Source organism: Giraffa tippelskirchi, chromosome 10 (assembly GCF_054371585.1).
Source record: "Giraffa tippelskirchi isolate mGirTip1 chromosome 10, T2T-mGirTip1v1.2.pri, whole genome shotgun sequence".
Taxonomy (NCBI): domain Eukaryota; kingdom Metazoa; phylum Chordata; class Mammalia; order Artiodactyla; family Giraffidae; genus Giraffa; species Giraffa tippelskirchi.
This window is the reverse complement of record NC_137284.1, coordinates 28,873,239-28,900,241: the sequence shown is the minus strand read 5'-3', so window position 1 is coordinate 28,900,241 and position 27,003 is coordinate 28,873,239. Positions and strand designations below refer to the sequence as shown.

The 27,003-nt window shown below is 37.4% G+C and overlaps 1 protein-coding gene across 23 annotated transcripts in view; it reads left to right on the top strand.

The window, feature by feature from the left end:
- The window catches only part of LOC145524723 (glycerophosphodiester phosphodiesterase domain-containing protein 4-like), a 130,675-nt gene extending 103,973 nt beyond the window's left edge, over positions 1-26,702 (top strand). For 14 of the 23 annotated variants that reach the window (XM_081537501.1, XM_081537487.1, XM_081537490.1 and 11 more), the window contains one exon: positions 9,580-10,345. In XM_081537501.1, the coding sequence (XP_081393627.1) occupies positions 9,580-10,055 (476 nt within the window). In that variant the 3' untranslated portion in view covers positions 10,056-10,345. Of the gene's footprint in view, positions 1-9,579; positions 10,346-25,626 lie in introns of those variants that run through there. The other 9 variants (XM_081537503.1, XM_081537488.1, XM_081537495.1 and 6 more) reach the window with 1 other exon arrangement.
- The last annotated feature ends 301 nt before the right edge of the window (positions 26,703-27,003 follow it).

Genomic DNA, 27,003 nt, shown 5'->3' with positions numbered 1-27,003 from the left:
GCCTCCAGGATTCAGGGCCTGCCTTAATGTCTCTGACAAGAGTTGAAGGAGGTCTGAAATTGGGGAGTGGGGACCACTGAGAAGTTGGGATAAATAGGTTGGGCACAGATTCTGGGGGCCCCTGGCATCAGGATTCATTGTGGACTTTTATCTTCTAAGTGTTGACACTCCTTGGAAGGTTTTGAAACGGATATTTTTTGTTCACTGGTTTATATATTTATTCATCACATAGTTATTGAGTATCCACTTTGTGCCAGGCACTGTGAGAGAGACTGAAAGAACTGAAAGTTGTCTATGGAGGGTGGATCAAGAGATGAGAGGGCTAGCCCACAGAGAGTGGTGAGGAAGTAAGTAAAGGCATAGCAATTGATACCTTTGGGCCAGATGCCTAGGTATAAGACAGTGAGGCTTCTGTGCTCATCAGGGCTGTGTGCTATAGGTGACTTTAGTTGTGATACGTATGTTGGAAGGTAGAGGGAGAAAATTGTGGAGGGGGCATACTGAAAAGAACATAGGCTCTGCATATAAGCAATCAGGAGATGGCAAATGAGTTTCAAACAGGGCAGCAATATGCTTAGACTTCTGTGTAAAAGGATAGAATAGCAGAATAACTTATTATTCAGCAGAACAACTCAAATGAAATGAAAGGAAATTAAATGAAATAAATGAAAAGAAATGGATTTTCATTCTATGAAACTGAAGGTTTAAGCCAAATTCACTCAAATCTCTTAAGCGACTAAGCGATCTCAAGTAACTCTGAGTTCTATGGATTTTTAGCTCACTCTGCTAGCTGGTAAGAAGTCTGAAGACTATGTTCCAGTTCCCTTACGATTTTTAGTAGTTATATTAGTACACTAGGGCTGTGAAAACAAAATACCACAGACTAGGGGGCTTAAATGACAGAAATTGATTCTTCTCATAGTTCTGGAGGCTAGAGGTGAAAGATCAACATGTCACCAGGTTTGGTTTCTTCTGAAGCCTCTCTTTTTGGTTGCAGATAGCCACTTTCTTGCTGTGTCCTCACACAGCCTTTCTTCTGTGCACATACTTCTACCCACCACTGCCCAGTGTGTCTCTGTGTGTTCAGATATTTTCTACTCTAGTCAGATTGAATCAGGGCCCATTGGCCTCGTTTTAGCTACCTCTTCAAAGGCCTCGTTGCCATATATAGTCAGATTTTCAGGTACTAGAGGTTATGGCTTCAACATATGAATGTGGGGCACAAAATTCAGCCTGTAACAATAATCCAGTGAAGAAATGAACAGAATATGGAATAGCTGAGGAATGCATGAATGAGAGAAGTTTTGAAGGAAAACTCTAAGATCTGTTTAAACTGGGATAAAAGACATGTCTAAAATGCCTTAGAAAAGTATAGTTAACTTGACCTCAGCTTCCCACCATGTTGAAATGATGATAAGGAAATAAGGTGAATAAGAAATAAATTGAAAATTTTGCTGCTTTTTATAGCATTTCCAGTTGCCCATTTAGAGAAACCAATTTTTCCTGATCTAAGTAAATGTGTTGAAAAGCTGTTTGAGTACCTCTAAGAGACACTTCTAGGGGCTCACCCTAACTCCTAGAAGGGGTGGGGCCAAGTTCAGAATCAGAAAAGGTACAAAGAAAGATGACCAAAAAGAAGCCAAAACCACAGCCCATTCATTTAGGTTGAGGAGAATAGAGTTTTGAACACTAAGCATAACTCACATCTTGTATCATGACCACCTCCGAGATGGGCATATACTGCTGCACCTAATGCCGCCTCCAGATGGCTTTCATCACCTCCCTAGCTTTAGGATACATTTTTCAGCCCTTTAGAGAAGTTCATCCTTTGTCTTCTGTCTCATGTAGTTCCTTATCAAAAGTCTTATAAAAACATCTTCCACTTAAAAAATCATTGTTCATCTACTGGTAATATGTCCTTTTTCTCTGGCTGCTTTTTAAGGTTGCTTCTTTTATTATTGGTTTTCAGTAATTTTATTATAGTTTATTTTGTTGTGTTTAAGTGTGTGTATGAGTGAGTGTGTGTGTGTGTTCATCCTGCTTAGAGTTTTCTGAGATCCTTAGAATATAATTTTGATCAAATTGGATAAATTTTCAGTTCTTGATTTTCAGAATTTTTTTGCCTCTACCTTCTTTCTTAGTTTCCTATAAGTTAGCAAAACTGTTCATTTTTATTTTTAGCCTGTTTAATGTCTGTGCTTCATTTGGATAGATTATATTTCCGTATATATTAGGTTTTTATTGATACAGAACAAATTACCACAAATTCAGTAGCTCAGTACAACACAAACTTATCATCTCAGAGTTTGTGTGGGTCAGGAGTCTAAGCATGTGTCTGTCTGGTCCTCTTCATAGAGTCTCACCAGGCTAACATTGAGGTGTTTGCCTTGGTAGCAATCTCATCTGAGACATAGATTCTGCTTCCAACATCACTGGTTATTGGCTGATATTAGTTCCTTAAAGTTGTGGGACTAAAGTGCTCCTGTTTTCGTGATTACTGTTGACTGGGTTTTGATTTGAGTTTAGAAACCATATCTAGTCCTCATCATTTTGTCCTCTCAAAATGTGGCAGATTTTTCTTCAATGCTAGCAGGAGAATATCTCTTTAGAGTAGGTGAATTCAGAGAAAAAAGGACAAAGGAAGGAAAAATAACATATGAAACAAATAAGAGACAAGTTGAAACATGGTCATCATTAATTCAACTACTTTGTTAATCATTAAATATCAATGAAACAAATACTCAAAAGTAGAGACTTCATGCAAGATAGGAAAAAAGCAAGACCCAACCACATGCTGTCTACAAAACGAATGTTTCAAATACAAAGGTTCAAATAGATTACAAAGTGAAAGGATGGGACAGTGATATGCCATGCAAACAATAAATATAAAAAATATTTTCTGAAAAAATAAACTTTAAAACATGGAAAATTACTGGAAACAAAGATTTCATAATGATGAAAATGTCAGTATATCAGGGAAGACATTGTAGTTATAACTGTTTTCAGTTAGTAAAAGAGTTTCAGAACAAATTAGTCAACAACTGAAAGAGAGATCATAGTTGGAGATTTTAATATTTTTCACTTAGTACTTAAAATACCAATTAAACACAAAAAATAAAACAAGAATGAATATAGAAGTCTGAACACTTTCAGCCACCTTGACCTGACTGGCATATAACATTTTACCCAAGAACTACAGAATATACAGTATTTTCAAGTGTACCTGGCATGTTTCTTCAAATAGAGTACATGATAGTCCTTTCAATAGCCTGGGAGAGATAGCTGATCCACCTAATTCATAGAAAGAAACAGAAAATTAAGCAAAATGAGGAGACAGAGGAATATAGTCCAATCAAATGAACAAGACAGAAACCTCAGAAAAACAACTAAATGAAACAGAGATAAGCAGTCCACTTGATGGACTTCAGTATAATGATCATAAATATGCTCATCAAACTCAAGAAAGGATAAACATAGTGAGAACTTTAACAGTGAGATAGAAAATATAGTACCAAAGAGAAGTTATGACTAAACTGAAAAATACACTAGAGGTGCTCAACAGCAGAGTAGATGAGGTGGAAAAACGAATGAACGAGCTAAAAGATAAAATGGTGGGACTCCCTCAGACAGAGAAGCAAAGTGAAGAATTTTAAAAAGTGAAGATACCATATGTTGCCTTTAGGACAACATTGTGTGGAATAACATTTGCATTATATGGGTCACAGAAGGGGAAGAAAGAAAGGACCAGAAAAATTATTTTAAGAAATAGTGACTAAAAAAAAAAAAAAAGAAATAGTGACTAAAAAATTTCCTAATCTGGGGAAGCAAACAGACATCTGGGTCCAGGAAGCCCAAAGAGCTCCAAATAATATGAACCCAAAGAGACACACATAAGACACATTGCAACTAAAATGGTAGAAGTTAAGAATAAAGAGAATCCTTAAAGCAACAAGAGAAAAGTAACTCGGGGTAATAAAGGAGTGTCATGATATTCTCAAAGTGCTGAAAGGAAAAAACTTCCCATCACAGACTCTGCACAGCTAGTTTAACATTCAGAATTAAGGAGAGATTAAGAGTTTCTAGGATAAACAAAAGCTAAAGAAGTTTATTGCCACTATACTTGCTCTACATGAAATATTAAAGGGACTGCTTTAAACTGAAAAGAAATGACACTAAATGATAATAAGAAAACATGCAGTAATTAAAATCTCACTGGAAAATGTACATACGTAATAAAGGCAGGGGTTCAATCACTTATAAAGCAAGCATTAAGATTAAAAGACAAAAGTAGTAAAAATGATGTAAAATTTCAGTAATTAAGGAATGCATAAAATTAAAAGATGTAGAAAGTGTCATCAATAGATGAATTTCAGAAGACTGAAATCTTACAGAATATATTCCATGACCACAGCAAAATTAAATTAGAGACAAACTTTAATATGACATCTATAAATACCTCTAGATTCCAGAAATTAGTGTATTTCTTAACACTTGAGTGTTAAAAAAATAAATCATAAAGGAGGTTGACTGGAAAAGAAGTAAAACTCTCACTGTTTGCAGATGACATGGTCCTCTACATAGAAAACCCTAAAGACTCCACCAGAAAATTACTAGAGCTAATCAATGAATATAGTAAAGTTGCAGGATATAAAATCAACACAGAAATAGCTTGCATTCCTATACACTAACAATGAGAAAACAGAGAAATTAAGGAAACTATTCCATTCACCATTGCAATGAAAAGAATAAAATACTTAGGAATATATTTACCTAAAGAAACAAAAGACCTATATATATAAAACTATAAAGCACTGATGAAGGAAATCAAAGAGGACACAAATAGATGGAGAAATATACCATATTCATGGATTCGAAGAATCAATATAGTGAAAATGAGTATAGTACCCAAAGCAATCTATACATTCAATGAAATCCCTATCAAGCTACCGACGGTATTTTTCACAGAACTAGAACAAATAATTTCACAATTTGTATGGGAATACAAAAAACCTCGAATAGCCAAAGCAATCTTGAGAAAGAAGAATGGAACTGGAGGAATCAACCTGCCTGACTTCAGGCTCTACTACAAAGCCACAGTCAACAAGACAGTATGGTACTGGCACAAAGACAGAAATATAGATCAATGGAACAAAATAGAAAGCCTAGAGATAAATCCACACACCTATGGGCACCTTATCTTTGCCAAAGGAGGCAAGAATATACAATGGAAAAAAGACAATCTCTTTAACAAGTGGTGCTGGGAAAACTGGTCAACCACTTGGAAAAGAGTGAAACTAGAACACTCTCTAACACCATACACAAAAATAAACTCAAAATGGATTAAAGATCTAAACGTAAGACCAGAAACTATAAAACTCCTAGAGGAAAACATAGGCAAAACACTCTTCGACATAAATCACAGAAGGATCCTCTATGACCCACCTCCCAGAGTAATGGAAATAAAAGCAAAAATAAACAAATGGGACCTAATTAAACTTAAAAGCTTTTGCACAATGAAGGAAACTATAAACAAGGTGAAAAGACAGCCTTCAGAAATAGAGAAAATAACAGCAAATGAAGCAACTGACAAATAATCTCAAAAATATACAAGCAGCTCCTGCAGCTCAATTCCAGAAAAATAAACGACCCAATCAAAAAATGAGCCAAAGAACTAAACAGACACTTCTGCAAAGAAGACATACAGATGGCTAACAAACACATGAAAAGGTGCTCAACATCACTCATTATCAGAGAAATGCAAATCAAAACCACAATGAAGTACCATTTCATGCTGGTCAGAATGGCTGCTATCCAAAAGTCTACAAACAATAAATGCTGGAGAGGGTGTGGAGAAAAGGGAACCCTCTTACACTGTTGGTGGGAATGCAAACTAGTACAGCCACTATGGAGAACAGTGTGGAGATTCCTTCAAAACCTGGAAATAGAACTGCCATATGACCCAGCAGTGCCACTGCTGGGCATACACACCAAGGACACCAGAAGTGAAAGAGACATGTGTACCTCAATGTTCATTGCAGCACTGTTTATAGTAGCCAGGACATGGAAGCAACCTAGATGTCTACCAACAGACGAATGGATAAGGAAGTTGTCCTCTATAGACACAATGGAATATTACTCAGCCATTAAAAAGAGTACATTTGAATCAGTTCTGATGAGGTGGATGAAACTGGAACCTATTATACAGAGTGAAGTAAGCCAGAAAGAAAAACACCAATACAGTATATTAACACATATATATGGAATTTAGAAAGATGGTAATGATAACCCTATATGTGAGACAGCAAAAGAGACACAGATGTGTAGAACAGTCTTTTGGACTCTGTGGGAGAAGGTGAGGGTGGGATGATTTGAGAGAATAACATTGAAATATGTATATTATCATATGTGGAATAGACCACCAGTCCAGGTTCGTTGCATGAGACAGGGTGCTCAGGGCTGTTGTACTGGGATGACCCAGAGGGATGGGATGGGGAGGGAGGTGGGAGGGGGGTTCAGGATGGGGAACACATGTACACCTATGGCTGATTCATGTCAATGTATGGCAGAACCACTACAATATTGTAAAGTAAGTAGCCTCCAATTAAATAAATTAAAAAAAGAGAGGTTGGAAAATATTTTAAAGGATAATGCATGTACAGTAGCAAAATTTTTGTGGTATAGCTAAAGCAGGACTTACAGGGAGATTTCGAAGTTTAAATCTTAGAAGAAAGATTGGTTTAGTATTCATTGTTTCTAGCTTAAAAATCTAGAAAAAAATAAATATGTTCTAAGTAAAAGAAGGAGATAATAAAAACAGCAGGAACCAAAGACATAGAAAAGACACAAACAGAGAAAATAAAAAGTTGGTTCTTGAGAAGATTAATAAAATTTATAAACTTGTAGCAAGATGAGAGAGAGATTGCCAATATGATAAATGATGGAGAACAAACATTTGATAAAACTCAACATCCATTCATGATAAAAACTCTTACCAAAGTAGGTATAGAGGAAATATATCTCAAGATAATAGAAGCCATTTATGACAAACCCACAGCCAACACAATACTCAGTGGTGAAAAGCTTTAAGCTTTCCCTCTAAAATCTAGAACAAGACAAGGATGCCCACTCTCACCACTTCTATTCAACATACTATTGAAAGTCCTAGCCACAGCAATTAGATAAGAAAGAGAAAAATAGGTTTCTAAATTGGAAGAGGTAAAATGGTCATTTTACTACGATATGATACTATATATAGAAAACTCTAAAGACTCCATACAAAAACTACTAGAACTGATAAACAAATCCAACAAGATGGCAGAATATAGGATTAACATACAGTAATCTGTTGCATTTATTTAAACTTAATGAAATATGAGAAAAGGAAAGTAAAAAAACAATTTCTTTTAAAATTGTATAAAAAATACTTAGGAATAAACCTGACTGAGGAGGTGAAAGGCTTATATGCTGACAACTATAAGACGTTGATAAAGGAAATTGAAAGTGATTCAAAATATGGGAAGATATCCTATGCTCTTAGATTGGAAGAATTAATATTGTTAAAATGGCAATACTCCTCAAAGCAGTTTACAGATTTAATGTGATTCTTATCAAATTACCCATGAAGTTTTTCACAGAACTAAAATAATTCTAAAATTTGTATGGATCCATAAGACTCAAAATCACCAAAGCAATCCTGAGGGAAAAGAACAAAGCCGGGGACATAACCCTCCCGGATGTTGTACAACACTACAAGTCTGTAGTAGTCAGAACATCATGGCAATGGCATAACAACAAACATATGGATCAATGGCACATAATAGAGAGCCCAGAAATAAACCCATACACCTATAGGCAGTTAATCTTTGCCAAAGGAGGGAACAGTATACAATGGAGAAAAGACAGTCTCTTCAGCAAGTGGTGTTGGAAAAGCTGGACAGCCACATGTAAATCAATAAGGTTAGAACACACCCTTTCACCATACACAAAAATAAACCCAAAATGGCTTAAAGACTTAAACATTTTAAGACATAATACCATAAAGTCCTAGAAGAGAATACAGGCAAAACATTCTCTGACATAAATCATACCAATATTTTCTTACGTTAGTCTTTCAAGGAAAAGACATAAAAGTAAAAATAAACAAATGGGACCTAATCAAACTCATAAGCTTTTCTATAGCAAAGGAAACCATAAACAAAGTGAAAAGACAACCTACAGACTGCAAACTATGCAACCAAAAAGGGCTTGATTTTCAAAATATACAAATAGCACATACAACTCAATAACAAAAAAACAACTCAAGTGAAAAAGGGACACAAGACCTAAGTAAACATTTTTCCAAAGAAGACATACAGATGGCCAATAAACACATGAAAAGATGCTCAGTATCACTTAATTATTAGGGAAATGGAAATCAAAGCTACAATGAGGTATCACCTCAAACCTGTCAGAATGGCCATCATTAAAAAGTACAAATAACAGATGCTGGAGAGGGTGTCAAGAAAAGGAAACCCTCCTACATGGGTGTAGGAAAGTAAATTGATGCACCCAGTATGGAGGTTCCTCAGAAAAATACAAGAGTTGCCATGTGATTTAGTAATCCCACCCCTGGGAATATGGACAACATTCTAAATTGAAAAAATACATGCACTGCAGTGTTTATGGAAGCACTATTTATAATAGCCAAGACATAGAAGCAACTTAAATGTCCATTGATAGGTGAATGGATAAAAATGTGATTTATAATGGAATACTACTCAGCCATGAAAAAGAATGAAATAATGATATTTGCAACAAAATGGATGGACCTAGAAATGATCATACTAAGTCAGAAAGAAAAAGGCAAACACCATAAGATACCACTTATATATGGAATCTAAAATATGAAACAAATGAACTTATATATTAAACAGAAACAGACTCAGAGATATAGAAAACAAAATTATGGTTACTGAAAGGGAAAGGAAGGGGTCAGGGAAGGGTAAATTAGGAATTTAGCAGATTAGCAGATACAAACTACTACAACAATATCCTACTGTATGGCACAGGGAGCTGTTATTTCCTTTGATAAACTGTCATGGAAAATAATTTGAAAAGAATAAATATATATGTATATATGCATAACTGAGTCACTTTGCTGTATACCAAAAACTAATACAACATTGTGAATCAACTATACTTCAGTTTTAAGAAATAATAAAGCAAGAATACCAGCTCTTACTGCTTTCTTCTATTTGGCCTTGTACTGGATATCCTAGCCAGTTCAGTAAAATAATAATAGGCATAAAGGAAGAAACAAAACTCCTTAATTTGCATTTATTATTATATGAAAAATTTTAAGGAGTCAACTGAAAAACCTACTAGAACTAAAAAGTTAATTAAGCAATGTCTCAATCTCCAGCACCTTGTTGAGTTGAAGATCAAAGGAAAGTCTGGGTAGGGAGAGAAATAGTGGAAAAAAATCTGAGATGGTAATTGAGGGGCTGACATTTTAAAGATGACTAGAATTTTACCATGTGACTGGCAAATATTGAAGAAGTGACATTTGCGGAATCTGTTTTTGTCTTTTCTACCCCATAGAATCTCTGAATACAAGCCTCCGAACAGGAAAAAGTAATAATCAAGAACCTTCACGTATATCCGTAGATCCTGCCCCCCGAGTTACGGAAATTCCTTGGACTCATGCAGCCCTCTCCCCAGCTTTAGCCAAGAATGTAAGGAAATACCCAGACTCTAGCCATGTTTCAGTAGTCCCCATGAAGAGAGCCAGCAAATCTGAGCCAGTCAGCAAAACCATCAAGACACCAGTGCCTGGCGAGGATGACATTAGACAACTGGTCCCCACCTTGAAGGCCTCTGAACCCATCCAAGCACCCATCCGGGAGTCTGCCAGAGAGGCCACCTTCCAATCTTCATCAGCCATGAAGGCGAATGGAATATTTTCCTCCATAGACGTCTCTAATCCTCAGAAACAAACTGAAAGGCCCCCCAATAGTAAATCTTCCGAGGAATCCCTTTCTGTTTTCACCACATCCAGCCCATCCTCCTCCTCCTAAGCCTGTCTGCAAAGAATTAACCACAACTTGCTCCCTTCTTCCTCTTCTTCTCTGTGCCTGAGGATGGTGACAGTGGAGAGGAGTCAGGCAATGAGTGCAGAAGAGCCGTTGAGGCTCTCAGGAAAACCATTCAGGTCTAGCCTTTCTCTAAAGAGTGCATATCAAGGGGACAAACAAGGGAAAAATAGTTGTAATCTTGGAGCTGGAGCTGGTTGTTCTCTGGGTATTAGGTTTTATCTCATCTGTAGTGAACATCAGCATGTAAATAAAGGCAACTTTCAGGAACTCAAGGTAAATGGTGTATTCTTTGGACCCCTCTGTGATCATTCAGGCTGAAAAAGACTACAGGATAAGTGCCAAAGTGATGCCATCCTGAGAATGAGAGGTGGCATAAGCGTGAGTCAGGGGCAAAGATCTCATCCCACACATGCATTCTGTCATCTGGCGAGAAGTGGGGTGCTTCATAATACCTTGTTCACTGATTCCCCAGTGGGGTGATGGGCATAATCCCATACCAACACAATGACTCTAGGTCTTGAGTAAAAATCAGAGCCACAGCAAGTGTCTAAAGCTTTATCAACGTGAAGAATCTGAAAACAGAAATGCCTGGGATATACCAAGTGAAAGAAGTGGTGCAATGAGAAAAAAATGGAGTATTTTAAAATACATTACTAATCAAACACAGGCATAAGCTCAAGAACCTTGTCTTCTTGACTGACTCTAAGAGTAGAATATTGCCACTCCCTCAGATAAGATTTAATCTAGTATACATAATCTAGTCAAGATTATTACATCAAGATTATCATATTATTATCAAGTCAAGATAAATCTAGTTATTTATATATATGTAAATAATTGAATAATTATTTAAGATAAAGTGGAAGATCTATCACCAGACAGGAATCATTAATTGTCAAGTGAATTCATTCAGACAGTAATAGTTCTTGGAATCCAGAAAAAAAGTGACATGTTTTGGGATTCGAAGAAGCCTGGGAAGAATTAGAACTGGAATTTGAAGATTGGTATGGTTTGGAAAAGGAGAGGAACAGAGAGTGCACATTAAGTAGACTAGGTAACATTAGTCAAATAAAATTTTAATAACAATATGTTTTGTTTGTTTTTAAGAAACTTGTGATAAGATATATTTACATAACAAAATTGATTACCATTTTTAAGTATATGATTCAGTAGCATTAAGTACGTTCATATTGTGTTGTGCAACCATCAGTGGAACTTTTTTCTTTTAGTTTTCTTTTGGTTTCCATTTGCATAGAATATCTTTTTCCTTCTCTTCACTTTCAGGCTGTGAATGTCCTTAAAGTTGAAGTGAATATCTCTTATAGGCAGCATATAGTTAGGTCTTGTTTTTTATTCATTCAGCCACTCTGTGTCTTTTAGAAAATTTAGTTCAGTTACATTTAAAGCAATTTTTGATAGGTATGTTCTTTTATCATTTATGGTAGTTGTTTTCTGCCTGTTTTGTAATTCTTTCTTCTGTTCCTTTCTTCTTCTGTCTTTGTGGTTAGATGATTTTCTGTAGTGGCATGTTTAGATCCCTATCTCTTTATCTTTTGTGAACTAGTACAGGTTTTTGCCTTGTGATAACCATGAGATTAAATAAAAAATATTTAACAGCCTATTTTAAGTTGATAATAATTTAAAATTGAATACTTTAAAGCTAAAGCTCTGTGTTTTTACTGTACCCCTAATGATCTATGTTTTTGATGTCACAATTTACCTATCATGTATCCATTAATAGATATTATAGTTATTTTTTACTACTTTTGTCTTTTATCCTTCATACTAGAGATATAAATGATTAACATATCATCATTACAACATTAGATTATTTTCAGATTTAACCATGTACTTAACCTTTACTAGTGAGATTTGCATTTTATATTTTATGCATTTTAAATATTTAAAATAATGTAAAATATTTTACATTAAATATTTTATATATTTTCCTGTTACTAGTTCATGCCCCTTTGCTTCAGCCTAAGGAAGTCCCTTTAACAGCTCTAGTAAAGCCAGTCTGGTGGTGCTGAATTCTTTCATCTTTCAGCTCTTGCTTGTCTGAAAAACCCTTTAACTCTCTTTCTTCCTCTGGTGGGTAGAGTGTTCTTTGTCAATAGTTTTTCCCCCCAGCACTTTGAATATATTGTGCCACTCCCTTTTAGCCTACAAAGTTCCTGGTGAGAAATCTGCTAATTGCCTTTTGGGGATTCCCTTTTACATAACAAGTTGTTTTCTCTTGATGATTGGATTCTCTTCTTGTCTTTAATGCTTGAAAATTAATTAGAGTACATCTTGCTTGGTGTCTCTTTATATTCATCTTATTTGGACCCTCTGGACTTCCTAGATCTAAATGTCTGTTTCCTTCTCCAGGTTAGGAATGTTTTCAGCTATCATTTTTTCAAAGAAGTTTTGTTTCTTTCACTCTCTGTTTTACTTCTGGAACCTCTACAATGTGCATATTGTTCCTCTTGATATGGGCCAATAAATCCATTAAACTGTTTTCACTGTTTTTGATTCTTTCCATTTCTCTGGTTGGGTAAATTCCACTGTTCTGTCTTCAAGTTCATTGATCGTTTCTTCTGGCTTGTCAAGTCTGTTGTTGAACCTCTCTATTGAATTTTTCAGTTTAGTTATTGTATTTCTCTACTCTGTGATTTGTTTGGTGCTTTCTTACATTTTGTATTTCTTTGTCAAAATTCGCATTTTATTTATGCCTTGTTCTCCTGGTGATATTCTGTTCTTATAATCATAGTAACAATTTTGCTTTTTCAATTAACATTAAATATAGACATAATCTTTAATGTAGACTTTGCCAACAAACTTCAGCTAAAAATTTTTCTTAAAATTCTGAACATTTGAAAGTGACATTTCTTTAAAAATGAGGAGTGAGCAAATAGCATTTAGGATCTTTCTAATATATTTGGTATTACCTATTAGGCAAACTAACACTGTTCTGCCTGTAGCATAAAGCAGATTCTATTAACACCAACTAGGAAATTTGGGAGTTTGTTAAGCACACTAGCATCAATAGTTTATTACACTATTCCCTAGACCTTACCCGACAACTATTGTTAGCCCCACATTTGTCGCAAACATGTTTTTTTATGCTGCATCTAAAAATTTTAATACTATGTGAACCACCAAAAGGAAAATAAGAAGGAAAATAAGTTTTGTGAGAAACTTTGTTGTAGTCTTCTAAAATAAGAAAGCTTTGCTAGGAAAAAAAAATGAAAAAAAAAATGATGACATAAGAAGGTAGGCTTCAAACCTTTGGTCACCTGCTGAGTACAGTGCTCTGTGCCATGTACTGAAGAGAAATGAATATAAACTGAACATCTTCCCTATCCTCATAGCACTTAGATTTAGTGGAGGAGACGTAACAGTGCTTCCCTGGTGGCTCAGATGGTAAAGAGTCTGCCTGCAGTGCGGGAGACCCAGGTTCAATCACCTGGGTGGGGAAGATCCCCTGGAGAAGGAAATGGCAACCCACTCCTGTATTCTTGCCTGGAAAATCTCATGGACAGAGGAGCCTGGTGGGCTACAATCCATGGGGTCACAAAGAGTTGGACATGACTGAAGTGACTTAGCACTCCTGGTGATCATCTTTAGGACCATTATTTTGAACTCTTTATCAGATAAATCACTTACATCCTTTTCATTAAGGTCATGTTCTTTCATTTGGAAGCTATTCCTCTATTTATTCTTTTTCCTTGGCTCTGTGTTGGTTTCTATGCATTAGATAAAACAGCTACCTCTCCAAGTCTTGAAGGAGTGGTATGGTGTAGGAAATGAACCTTATCCATCAACCCTGCCCTAGCTTACACATTTGTAGTTGGCAAAGCTGTCTTCTTTGTTCATAGTGGCTCCAGAAAATGAGAGAGTTCCAAGTGCTCTCAGTGTTCCAAAGGGGAGGATCTTAGTCAGCCCTTTGATGCAGGCTGATGAGAAGCCAGACCCTCAGGTAACAACTCTTAAAGTATGCAAATATACCACTTTCAGGGGAAAACTGGGAGAAGCATGTTTCTGTCTCTTCCCTTTGCACTGAGCCCTAGGGGGACTGATAGTTGTGAACTGTTTCTTTCTTACCTACCATCCCATTGAACCTGTGAACACAAGCCCCACTGGCCACCAGAGCAAGGCTGTTGTGGGATATATCCTCTGGGTGGCAGCCACAAAAGGCTGGGCACTATATGTATGCACAAGCTCTTTTCTTGGAGAAACCTGTGATGTGGGGCAGGGCAGAGGGAAAGAGTAATGATGGCAATCACTGATCTCCCTGTTATCTGGAGAAGATTACAGGCCCCTCCACTTCATGGATCACAGTCTTATCATGGCGAAGTGGCTTGTGTAACTCAGTGAAGCTAAGAGACATGAAGGGCAGGGCCTCCCAAGGTAGATGGGTCATAGTGAAGAATTCTGACAAAACATGGTCTGCTGGAGGAGGAAATGGCAACCCACTCTAGTATTCTTGCTGTGACAACCCTAATGAACAGTATCAAAAGGCAAAACGATGTGACACCAGAAGATGAGCCCCCCAGATCAGAAGGTATCCAAAATGCTACTGCAGAAGAGTGGAGGGCAATTACTAATAGCTCCAGAAAGAATAAAGTGGCTGGGCCAAAGCAGAAAGGACACTCAGTTGTGGATGTGTCTGGTGGTAAAGGTAAAGTCTAACGCTGTAAAGAACAATATTGCATAGGACTTGGAATGTTCAGTCCATGAATCACAGTAAATGGGATGTGGTCAAGCAGGAGATGTCAACCGTGAACACTGACATCTTAGGAATCAGTGAACTAAAATGGACAAGAATGAGCAGATTTAATTCAGATGACTATTATATCTACTGTCATGGGCAAGAAGCCTTTAGAAGAAATGGAATATCCCTAACAGTCAACAAAAGAGTTCGAAATGTGGTACTTGGGTGCAGTCTCAAAAGCAACAGAATGATCTCAGTTCATTTCCAAGGCCAACCATTCAACATCACAGAAATCCAAGTCTATGCCCCAACCACTGATGCCAAAGAAGCTGAAATTGACCATTTCTATGAAGACCTATAATACCTTCTAAAATAAACACCAAAAAAAGATGTCCTTTTCATCATAGGGGATTGAGATGCAAAAGTATGAAGTCAAGAGATACCTGGAGTAACAGGCAAATTTCGCCTTGGAGTACAAAATGAAACAGGGCAAAGGCTAACAGAGTTTTGTCATGAGAACACACTGGTCATAGTAAACACCCTTTTCCAACATCACAAGAGATGACTCTATACATGGATATCACCGGATGTTCAATACTGAAATCAGATTGATTATGTTCTTTGTAGTCAAAGATGGAGAAGCTCTATACAGTCAGCAAAAACAAGACATGGAGCTGACTGTGGCTCAGTTCATGAGCTCCCTGTTGCAAAATTCAGGCTTAAATTGAAGAAGGTAGGGAAAATCTCTAGGCCATCACTAGGCCATTCAAGTATGACTTAAATCAAATCTCTTATACAGTGGAGATGATTAATAGATTCAAGGGATTAGATCTGGTAGATGGAGTGCCTGAAGAACTATGGATGGAGGTTGGTAACATTGTATAGGAGACAGTGACCAAAATCATCCCAAAGAATAAGAAATGCAAGAACACAAAGTGGTTGTCTGAGGAGGCTTTACAAATAGCTGAGGAAAGAAGAGAAGCAAAAGGCAGGGGAGAAAGGGAAAGATAGATTAAATTGAATGCAGAGTTCCAGAGAATAGTAAGGAGAGATAAAAAGGCCTTCTTAAATGAAGAATGCAAAGAAATAGAGGAAAACAATAGAACGGGAAAGACTAGAGAATCTTCAAGAACATGGATATATCAAGGCAACATTTCATGCAAGGATGGGTATGATAAAGGACATGAAATGGTAAGGACCTAACAGAAGAAGAGATTAAGAAGAGGTGGCAGGAGTACACAGAACTCTACAAGAAAAGTCTTATGACTCCGGATATCCATGATAGTGTGGTCCTGTGTGGTCACCTAGAGCCACACATCCTACAGTGTGAAATCAAGTGGGCCTTTGGAGCATTACTGCAAACAAAGCTAGTGGGGGTGCCAGAATTCTAGCTGATCTATTTAAAATCCTCAAAGATGATGTTATTAAAGTGCAACTGTCAATATGTCAGCAAATTGGGAAAACTCAGCAGTGGCTGCAGGACTCAGTTCAGTTCAGTTGCTCAGTTGTGTCCAACTCTTTGCGACCCCATGGACTGCAGCACACCAGGCCTCCATGTCCATCACCAACTCCCGGAGTTTACTCAAACTCATGTCCATAGGGTTGGTGATGCCATCCAACCATCTCATCCTCTGTCCTCTCCTTCTCCTCCTGCCCTCAGTCTTTCCCATTGTCAGGGTCTATACCAATGAGCCAGCTCTTCGCATCAGGTATTGGAGTTTCAGCTTCAGCATCAGTCCTTCCAATGCATATTCAGTGCTTTAGGATTTGCTTTAAGATGGACTGGTTGGATCTCCTTGCAGTCCAAGGGACTCTCAAGAGGCTTCTCCAACACCACAGTTCAAAAGCATCAATTCTTCGGCATTCAGCTTTCTTTATAGTCCAACTCTCGCATCCATACGTGACTACGGGAAAAACCATAGCTTTGACTAGATGGACCTTTGTTGGCAAAGTGATATCTCTGCTTTTTAATATGCTGTCTAGGTTGGTCATAACTTTTCTTCCAAGGAGCAAGTGTCTTTTCATTTCATGGCTACAGTCACCATCAGGAGTGATTTTGGAGCCCAAAAAAATAGTCTGTCACTATTTGCACTGTTTCCCCATCTATTTCCCATGATGTGATGGGACTAGATGCCATGATCTTAGTTTTCTGAATGTTGAGTTTTAAGCCAACTGTTTCACCCTCCTCTTTCACTTTCATTAAGAGGCTCTTTAGTTCTTCTTCATTTTCTGCCATAAGGGTGGTGTCATTTGCATATCTGAGGTTATTGATACTTCTCCACGCAATCTTGATTCCAGCTTGTGCTTCATCCAGCCCAGTGTTTCTCATGATGTACTCTGCATATAAGTTAAATAAGCAAGGTGACAATATACAGCCTTGATGTATTCCTTTCCCGATTTGGAACCAATCTGTTGTCCCATGTCCAGTTCTATCTGTTGCTTCTTGACCTGCATACAGATTTCTCAGGAGGCAGGTCAGGTGGTCTGGTATTCCCATCTCTTTCAGAATTTTTCACAGATTGTGGTGATCCACACAGTCAAAGGCTTTGGCATAGTCAATAATACAGAAATAGATATTTTTTCTGAAACTCTCTTGCTTTTTCGATGATCCAGCGGATGTTGGCAATTTGATCTCTGGTTCCTCTGCCTTTTCTAAATCCAGTTTGAACATCTGGAAGTTCACGGTTCACATACTGTTGAAGCCTGGCTTGGAGAATTTTGAGCATTACTTTACTAGCGTGTGAGATGAGTGCAATTGCGTGGTAGTTTGAGCATTCTTTGGCATTGCCTTTCTTTGGGATTGGAATGAAAACTGACCTTGCCAGTCCTGTGGCCACTGCTGAGTTTTCCAGATTTGCTGGCATATTGAGTGCAGCACTTTCACAGCATCATCTTTCAGGATTTGAAATAGCTCAACTGGAATTCCTTCACCTCCACTAGCTTTGTTTGCAGTGATGCTTCCTAAGACCCACTTAACTTCACATTCCAGGATATCTGGCTCTACGTGAGTGATCACACCATCGTGATTATCTAGGGTGAAGATCTTTTTTGTATAGTTCTTCTGTGTGTTCTTGCTAACTGTTCTTAATATCTTCTGCTTCTGTTAGGTCCATAACATTTCTGTCCTTTATTTTGCCCATCTTTGCAAGAAATGTTGTATCTCTAATTTTCTTGAAGAGATCTCTAGTCTTTCCCATTCTATTGTTTTCCTCTATTTCTTTGCATTGATCACTGAGGAAGCCTTTCTTATCTCTCCTTGCTATTCTTTGGAACTCTGCATTCAAATGGGTATATCTTTCCTTTTCTCCTTTGCTTTTCGCTTCTCTTCTTTTCACAGCTCTTTGTAAGGCCTCCTCAGACAGGTATTTTGCTTTTTTACATTACTTTTTCTTGGGGATGGTCTTGATCCCTGTTTCCTGTACAATGTCACGAACCTCTGCCCGTAGTTCTTCAGGTACTCTGGCTGCAGGACTGGAAAAGGTCAGTTTTGATTACAATCCCAAAGAAGGGCAGTGCCAAAGAGTGTTCACTACGGTACACTACGGTAATGCTGCTATACACAAGTATCTATTCACGTCCTTGCTTTTAATTCTTTTGAGAATATTTTTTTGAGTGTTTCATTGTGAAGATTTTCCCCTAGGGTTCCTTCTAAGAGTTTTACAGTTTGAGCACATACCTTGAGGTCTTTGATCCATTTTGAGTTCATTTTCGTATGTGGTATAAAGTAAAGGTCCAACTCTTCTTTTGCATGTGGATATCCAGTTTTCATAGAATGGTCTTGATACTCTTGTCTAAAATAAATTGACCATGTTTCTGGATGCTCTCTCCTATTCCATTGGTGTATATGTCTGTATTTATGCCAGTATCACAGTGTTCTGATTACTGTTGTTTTGTGGTAAGTTTTAAAATCTAGAAGTATATAAGTCCTCCAAATTGTTCTTCTTTTTTAAGATTGTTTGCCTTCCCAGCTTCTGTTGCAATTCGTATGAATTTTAATATTAAAAAATACCATGAGGAACTTGATAGAGATTGCATTGAATCTGTAAAGTACTTTGGGTAGTATTGTCCTCTCAACAATATTAAATCTTCTAATCCATGAACATGAGGTATATCTCCTTATTTTAAATATCTTCTTTAATTACGTTCAGCAGCATTTTTTGGTATTTTTCAGTGTTCAGTACTTTCATTTCTTTTTGGTTCTATTATAAGCGGGTTTTAAAAAAAATTTCCTTTTTAGATTGTTCATTATAAGTTATCTCTAATCTGTTTTTATTACTTTCTTCATTTGTTTTATTTTCTTGAATTTGGGCATTGCTATTTTCTATGCACTTACTCAATTTTTATCCTTTGTGTTTCTTGGTAGTTATATTTTTCTTCATTTTTCATCAATCCTTTCAGTTTCCATTTCACATTTTTCTGTTACTTTCCTACATCCTTTCTCAGTTTTTGCTTCATGGTACTCTTTCAAGTATGTAGTTGCTTGTTTGAAATTTTTATTTACTTCATGTTGCAATTTTACTTTGCTTCATGTCATAAATTTTAATATACATTTTCTTGCCCAGACGTCATTATGAGTGTTATTTTCTGTTGGTCCTCAAGTATCCTTGTAAAAATAATTCAGTATAATTTTTCTTATTTACAGTAGAATGTATTGAACTTCATGGACCAATTGGCAGGGCAATTCTGTGTGATAGAAGAGGAGAATCTTGGACATTTTCCACTTTTCTTAGTTTGAAAGTGCCTTTTCTTATTGTTCAAATTAAAGATGGTTTCTTTAATGTATAGTGACCTTTTGGGAAACAGTTTTCCCATGATCTTTCTATCCTGTTTGTTTAAGTAGCCTCCCTAATGTCAGTTGCCTCCTTACTTTTCTTCAAAACTGACTGCTGCCTACATAGGGTGCCACCACCTTCTAATATATCTCCCTCTCTTGGCATCACAAGCACAGTCTTCTAAGACTTCCTTTTAGTACCCTCAACTTTGAAAACTCCTTTTCATTCCTTTTGTTGTCTTTGTTGTTTATTCAATAAGTCATGTCCTACTCTTCTGCAACCCCATAGACTGTAGCCCACCAGGCTCCTCTGTCCTTGGGATTTCCCAGGCAAGAATACTGGAGTGAGTTGCTGATTCCTTCTCCAGGGTATCTTCCCAACCTCGGGATTGAACCCACATCTCCTGCATTGGCAAGCATATTCTTTACCATTGAGCCACCTAGGAAGCCCTTCTTTTTTTTTTAAAGAATTAATTATTTTTAATTTTTAAAAATTTCCAGCTGTTCTGCATGGGTTGTGGAATCTTAGCTCCTTGACCAGGGATTGAAACTGGGCCCCAGGCAGTGAAAGCATAGAGTCCTAACCACTGGACTGCCAGAGAATTCCTGAAACTCTTTTTCTTTCAGTGCCAGTGCTTTCACTGCCAGGATTCAGACCTGCTCTCAGTAGTTTCTGTTCAGCATGAGATCTCTCCTTCTTAAGGTAAATCTTCATTGACATTTTCCAGATGCCACTCATACAAAAGTCTCTCTGAATTTTTCACTTTTCTTCACAACTCTCCCTGTTCTCTTCTCAACACTAGAAGCTCCAGCACCAACTCTGTTGCTTTCTGGGCTTTATTTCCACACCTTTGCTTAACTTGAGGTTTGTATTCTTCCTTGTTCTTTTGTTTCATGGGGTGTTTCTGAGTGTCTTTTCTCTCTCCTTGTTGCTCTCTACAGTCATTAAGAGAATGTCTGGAGAGATGCAAAACTAACCAATATTATTCTGCAGAAATCCTTACTTGGATAATATACCTCTCTTACTTGATTTACTAGCACTAGTTGATACCTTTTAAACTACTACCACTAGGAGTTTTATAGTTTCTGGTCTTACATTTAGATCTTTAATCCATTTTGAGTTTATTTTTGTGTATGGTGTTAGGAAGTGTTCTAGTTTCATTCTTTTACAAGTGGTTGACCAATTTTCCCACCACCACTTGTTAAAGAGATTGTCTTTTCTCCATTGTATATTCTTGCCTCCTTTGTCGAAGATAAGGTGTCCATAGGTGCGTGGGTTTATCTCTGGGCTTTCTATTTTGTTCCATTGATCTATATTTCTATCTTTGTGCCAGTACCATACTGTCTTGATGACTGTGGCTTTGTAGTAGAGCCTCAAGTCAGGAAGGTTGATTCCTCCAGTTCCATTCTTCTTTCTCAAGATTGCTTTGGCTATTCGAGGTTTCTTATATTTCCATACAAATTGTGAAATGATTTGTTCTAGTTCTCTGAAAAATATCATTGGTAGCTTGATAGGGATTGCAATGAATCTGTAGATTGCTTTGGGTAGTATACTCATTTTCACTCCTAGAGGAAAACATAGGCAAAACACTCTCCAACATAAATCACAGCAGGATCCTCCATGACCCACCTCCCAGAATATTGGAAATAAAAGCAAAAATAAACAAATGGGACCTAATTAAAATTAAAAGCTTTTGCACAACAAAGGAAACTATAAGCAAGGTGAAAAGACAGCCTTAAGAATGGGAGAAAATAATAGCAAATGAAGCAACAGACAAACAATTAATCTCAAAAATATACAAGCAACTCCTGCAGCTGAATTCCAGAAAAATAAACGACCCAATCAAAAAGTGGGCCAAAGAACTAAACAGACATTTCTCCAAAGAAGACATACAGATGGCTAACAAACACATGAAAAGATGCTCAACATCACTCATTATTAGAGAAATGCAAATCAAAACCACAATGAGGTACCATTTCACACCAGTCAGAATGGCTGCTATCCAAAAGTCTACAAGCAATAAATGCTGGAGAGGGTGTGGAGAAAAGGGAACCCTCTTACACTGTTGGTGGGAATGCAAACTAGTACAGCCACTATGGAGAACAGTGTGGAAATTCCTTAAAAAGCTGGGAATAGAACTGCCATATGACCCAGCAATCCCACTGCTGGGCATACACACCGAGGACACCAGAATTGAAAGAGACGCGTGTACCCCAATGTTCATCGCAGCACTGTTTACAATAGCCAGGACATGGAAGCAACCTAGATGTCCATCAGCAGACGAATGGATAAGGAAGCTGTGGTACATATACACAATGGAATATTACTCAGCCATTAAAAAAATATATTTGAATTGGTTCTATTGAGATGGATGAAACTGGAGCCCATTATACAGAGTGAAGTAAGTCAGAAAGAAAAACACCAATACAGTATACTAATGCATATATATGGAATTTGAAAGATGGTAACGATAACCCTATATGTGAGACAGAATAAGAGACACAGATGCATAGAACAGTCTTATGGACTCTGAGGGAGAAGGTGAGGGTGGGACGTTCTGGGAGAATAGCATTGAAACATGCATATTATCATATGTGAAACAGAACACCATTCCATGTTCGATGCATGAGACAAATGCTCAGAACTGGGGCAATGTGATGACCCAAAGGGATGGGATGGGGAGGGAGGTGGGAGGGGGGTCCAGGAAGGGGAACATATGTAAACCCATGGCTGATTCATGTCAATGTATGGCAAAAACTACTACAATATTGTAAAGTAATTAGCCCCCAACTAAAATAAATAAATTTATTTTAAAAAAATTAAAAAAAAAAAACTACTACCACTATCACTTCCTCAAAATAAACTGAGTGGTAAATAATTAGCCAACTTAAATCTACTCCTCCTCTTCCCCTTCTAGTTTTGTACTGGCAAGATTTGTAGTATTTACATTATACCTGTATTTGTTTTAGTCTTAAGACATCTTTTAGTTAAATAAATTCACTAAGACAATCATTTTGCTGTAGCTTTTTCATTTATTTCTTTTTGGCTGTAGTTCATCCTGTAATAGTCTCTTCAAGAAGAGCTCATGCATTTATGGTCAATTAATTTACAACAGAGGAGGCAAGAATGTACACAATGGTGAGAAGATAGTCCATTCAATACGTGGTGCTGGGAAAACTGGGCAGTCACATGTAAACAGTGCAATTAGAACATTCCCTCACACCATGTACAAAAATAAACTCAACATATTTTAAAGACCTAAATGTAGGGTGTGACACCATAAAGCTCCTAGAAGAGAACCTGACATAAATCATAGTGATATTTTCTTCGATCAGTCTCCCCAGACAAAAGAAATAAAAACAAAGGAATGAGACCTAGTCAAACTTAAAAGCTCTTGCACAGCAAAGGAAAACATCAGCAACAAAAAGACAACCTAAGGAATGGGAGAAAATACATGCAGATGATGCAACTGACAAGGGATTAATATCCAAAGTATACAGACAGCTCATACAATTCAGTATAAAAAATCCAGTCAAAAAATGGGCAGAAGGTCTAAGTAGACATTTTTCCAAAGAGGACATGAAGAAGGCCAACAGGCACATGAAAAGATGCTCAACATCACTAATTGTTAAGAAAGATGCAAATCAAAACCACAATGAGAGATCACCTCACACTGGACAGAGTGACTGTCATCAAAGAGTCAACAAATAACAAATGTTGGAGAGGATGTAGAGAAAAGGGAACCCAGGTACACAGTTAGTACGAAAGTAAATTGACGCAGCCACTGTGGAAAACAGTATGGAGGTTTCTTAGAAAAACTTAGAATAGAGATACCGTATCTTCAGCAGGTCCACTTCTGGGTGTATATCTGGAAAAAATGAAAACATTAGTTAAAAGAGATACATGCAACTGCAGTGTTCATAATAGCACTATTTACAATAGCCAAAGCGTGGAAGCAACCCAGTGCCCATCAACAAATGGTTGGTTTAAGAAGATGTGGGATGTATGTGTGTGTGTGTATATTAGTCAGCCATAAATGAGAATGAATTATTGCCATTTCTGGCAATATGGATAGACCTAGAGGATATTATGCTTAGTGAAATGTCAGACAGAGAAGATAAATATTGTATAACTTATATGTGGAATCTAAAAAAAAAAAATAGTACAAATGAACCTATATACAAAACAGAAACAGACTCACAGACATAGAAAACAAGCTTATGATTACCGAAGGGGAGAGGGAGGAGGGGAGGGGCAAATTAGAGGTGTGGGATTAACAGGTACAAACAAGTCCTACAAAGTATGTTCTCTGACCATATGGAATTAAAATAGAAACTAATAAAGATATATGGAAAATCATCAATATTTGGAAACTAATATACTTCTAAATAACCCACAGGACAAAGAAGGACAAACATTGCCTGTTTGCCAGCAACAAGAATTTACTGTTTAGCACAGACGAATTATACCCCAAATCTTATAATAACACTTAATGAAATATAAGCTGCAAAAATACCGAATCACTACGCTATACACCTGAAACTAATACAACATTGTAAATCAACTGTACTTCAATAAAAAGCTATCATTTCTCCACAGAATTACCTTTGTACATTTATGAAAAATGATTTCTTTATTTATTTGTGGGTCTGCTTCTAGACTCTCGATTCCTGTTTTATTCACCTGCTTATATTTATGCCAATATCATATTGTCTAGATTACTGTAGCTTTATAGCAAGTCTTAAAATCAGGTAATGTTTGTCCTTCTTTGTCCTGTGGATTATTTAGAAGTATGTTAGTTTCCAAATATTGAGGATTTTTCCAGGTGTCTTTATTAGCTTCTACTTTAATTCTCTATGGTCAGAGAATATACTTTGTATGACTTAATCCTTTTAAATTTATTATCACAATTTGAGGCCCAGAGTATGTTCTATCTTGGTAAGTTTTCCATGTGCATATGAAAAGTATATGTGTTCTGTTATTATTGGGTAGACTGTTCTATAAATGTCAATTAGATAAAGTTGGTTAATGGTGTTTTTCAAGTCTTCTATATCTTACTGATTTTGGCTCAGTTATTGAGAATGAAGTATTTAAATCTTTAAGTGTAATTGTGGTTTTATTTCTCTTTGCTGTCCTATTTGTGTCTGCTTTAAGTGTTTTGAAACTCATAGTTGCATAAATATTTAGAATTGTATATCTTCTTGATAAGAAGATCTCTTTATTTGATTATGAAATTACTTCCTTTATTCCTGGTAGTATTCTTTGCTCTGAATTACTTGGTGTAATATTAACAGCAACTTTATCTTTCTTTTCAGTAGAGTTAATATGGTATATCTTTTTCAATCTTTTTACTTTTAATCTACATGCATTTTTATATCTAAAGTGAGTATCCTATAGACAGTATTGTGGGCTTACCTCTTTAGGTTATCATGTTTTTCATGATTTTAAACTATTATTATGAACTCTTCATTTAAATAAGTTTTTTTCTTTGTGTTTTATCCATTTAAAAAATTGTCTTGAGTATGAAGTAGGTCTGAATTCTCTAGCTCTCTATTACCAGTTTTTTTTTTAATCAATAAATTAGTTAAAAAAGAAAAACTTAACAAGCACTTAGTGTGTGACAGACATTTTTCTGGTAATGGAAGTATAATGGCAAGGAAATCAAAGTCCTTTCCCTCAAGAAGCTCACAGTCTAGTGGCAAAATGTGTTCATTTTTTCTATATAAGCTGATTTGGAAGCAATTATAATAAAACATACACATACATATATATATATATATATATATATATATATATATATATATATATATATATAATCTTTAAGCAAATGTTAGTCCCTCCTTTCTGAGAGCTTCCTTGGTAAGCCTTACCCTCATATAATGGACTTTTTTGTGCCAGGCAGAATTGAAGGGCTTGATATAAGCTTGCCCAAAATCTTAGGGGAGGAAGCTCAGAAGAATGAGCCTGAGGAGATGGGAATGATTGTAACATTTAATAGGTAACTATGAGTTCACCACATAACAAATGTAGATTTGGGTATTGTGACATTGAGGATTCTGTGTTTTGTCTTTTCTGTCTTCTACAGACATTCAGGAAACAGCCTCTAATATAGAAAAAGGGTCATTGGAAATCCTTGGACTCTGGCCATCTTCCAGCCAGCCTAAATCAAAAGAACCCTCAGATACCCAAGCTCCTTCTGTATCACAGCAGCCCCCGAGGAGGAAGCTGTCACACCATCAGGATCCTCCTAAGGGAAACATTCTACCAGGGGTTGCCAAGAACATCAGATCACCAGTGTCCCCCAAGGGGAATGTCAAACCACCTGTGTCTCCCAAGGAGAAAATCAAGCCACCAGTGTCCACCAAGGGGGACATCAAACCACCAGCTCCACTCAAGGGGGAGGTCAAACCACCAGTGCACCCCAAGGGGGTGGTTAAACCACCAGCACCCCCCAAGATGGAAGCCAGACCACTAGCATCCCCCAAGAGAGAGGTCAAACCACCAGTGCCCCTCAAGGGGAAGGCCAAACCACCAGTGTTCTCCAAAGGGCAGGTTTAATAACCAGGGGCCCACAAAGGGGAGGTCGTAGCACCAGCATCCCCCAAGAAGACCATCAAACCAAGTTCGTACCTAAGTGATCATCAGACACCTCCCCCACAACTGAAACATAATAACCCCTACCACAAAGAGTCTAGACCCACAGAACCCACCAAAGACACCCCAACCCTGAAATTCAACCCTGAGACCCCTATTGTTGAATCCTCCTCTGAGCAATCCTTTTATATAGTACATTCCTCCTCCACTAGTGTGTCATCATTCTCGTACAGGATGTTCTTGGAGGAAATTTAGCCACTTCTCACTTAGTCACTTTCTCCTTCCTCTCTGTACCTCAGGGTGACCTGATTGTAGAGAAAGGTCAAGAAAGGAGTTCAGGAGAGCTAGGGAGACTCTCACAAAAACCATTCTGGTCTAGCCTTTCTATAAAGAAGGCATTTCAAGGGGATGAGCAAATGGAAAATACTTGTTATGCTGGAGCTGGAGCTGGTTTCTCTCCGGGTGTCACAGGATTTGTCTCATCCTAACCCTTCACAGTATTCCTCACTAAAGGAGTGGCTGTGGTGAATGTCAGCATGTAAATAAAGGCAACCTCTCAGGAACTCAGAAGGTAATTGATGCAATCTTTGGGGCCCTCTGTGGTCACTCAGGCTAACAAAGACAAGGGAGGAGTGCCAGAGTGATGCCGCCCAGAGTCAGAGAAGGAGAGGTGGCATGGGCATGAGCGGGGCAAAGATCTCACCCCACTCACATGTCCTGTCGTACAGTATGCATGGGGTGCTTCCTCATAGCTTGTCGCTGGCTGATTCCCCATTGGGTTGATGCGCTTAATCCCATGTCCACCCAGTGGACTTTGGCCGTAAAGGGAAACTAGAACTGAGAACCCAGTGTTAGAAGCAGTGAGTTG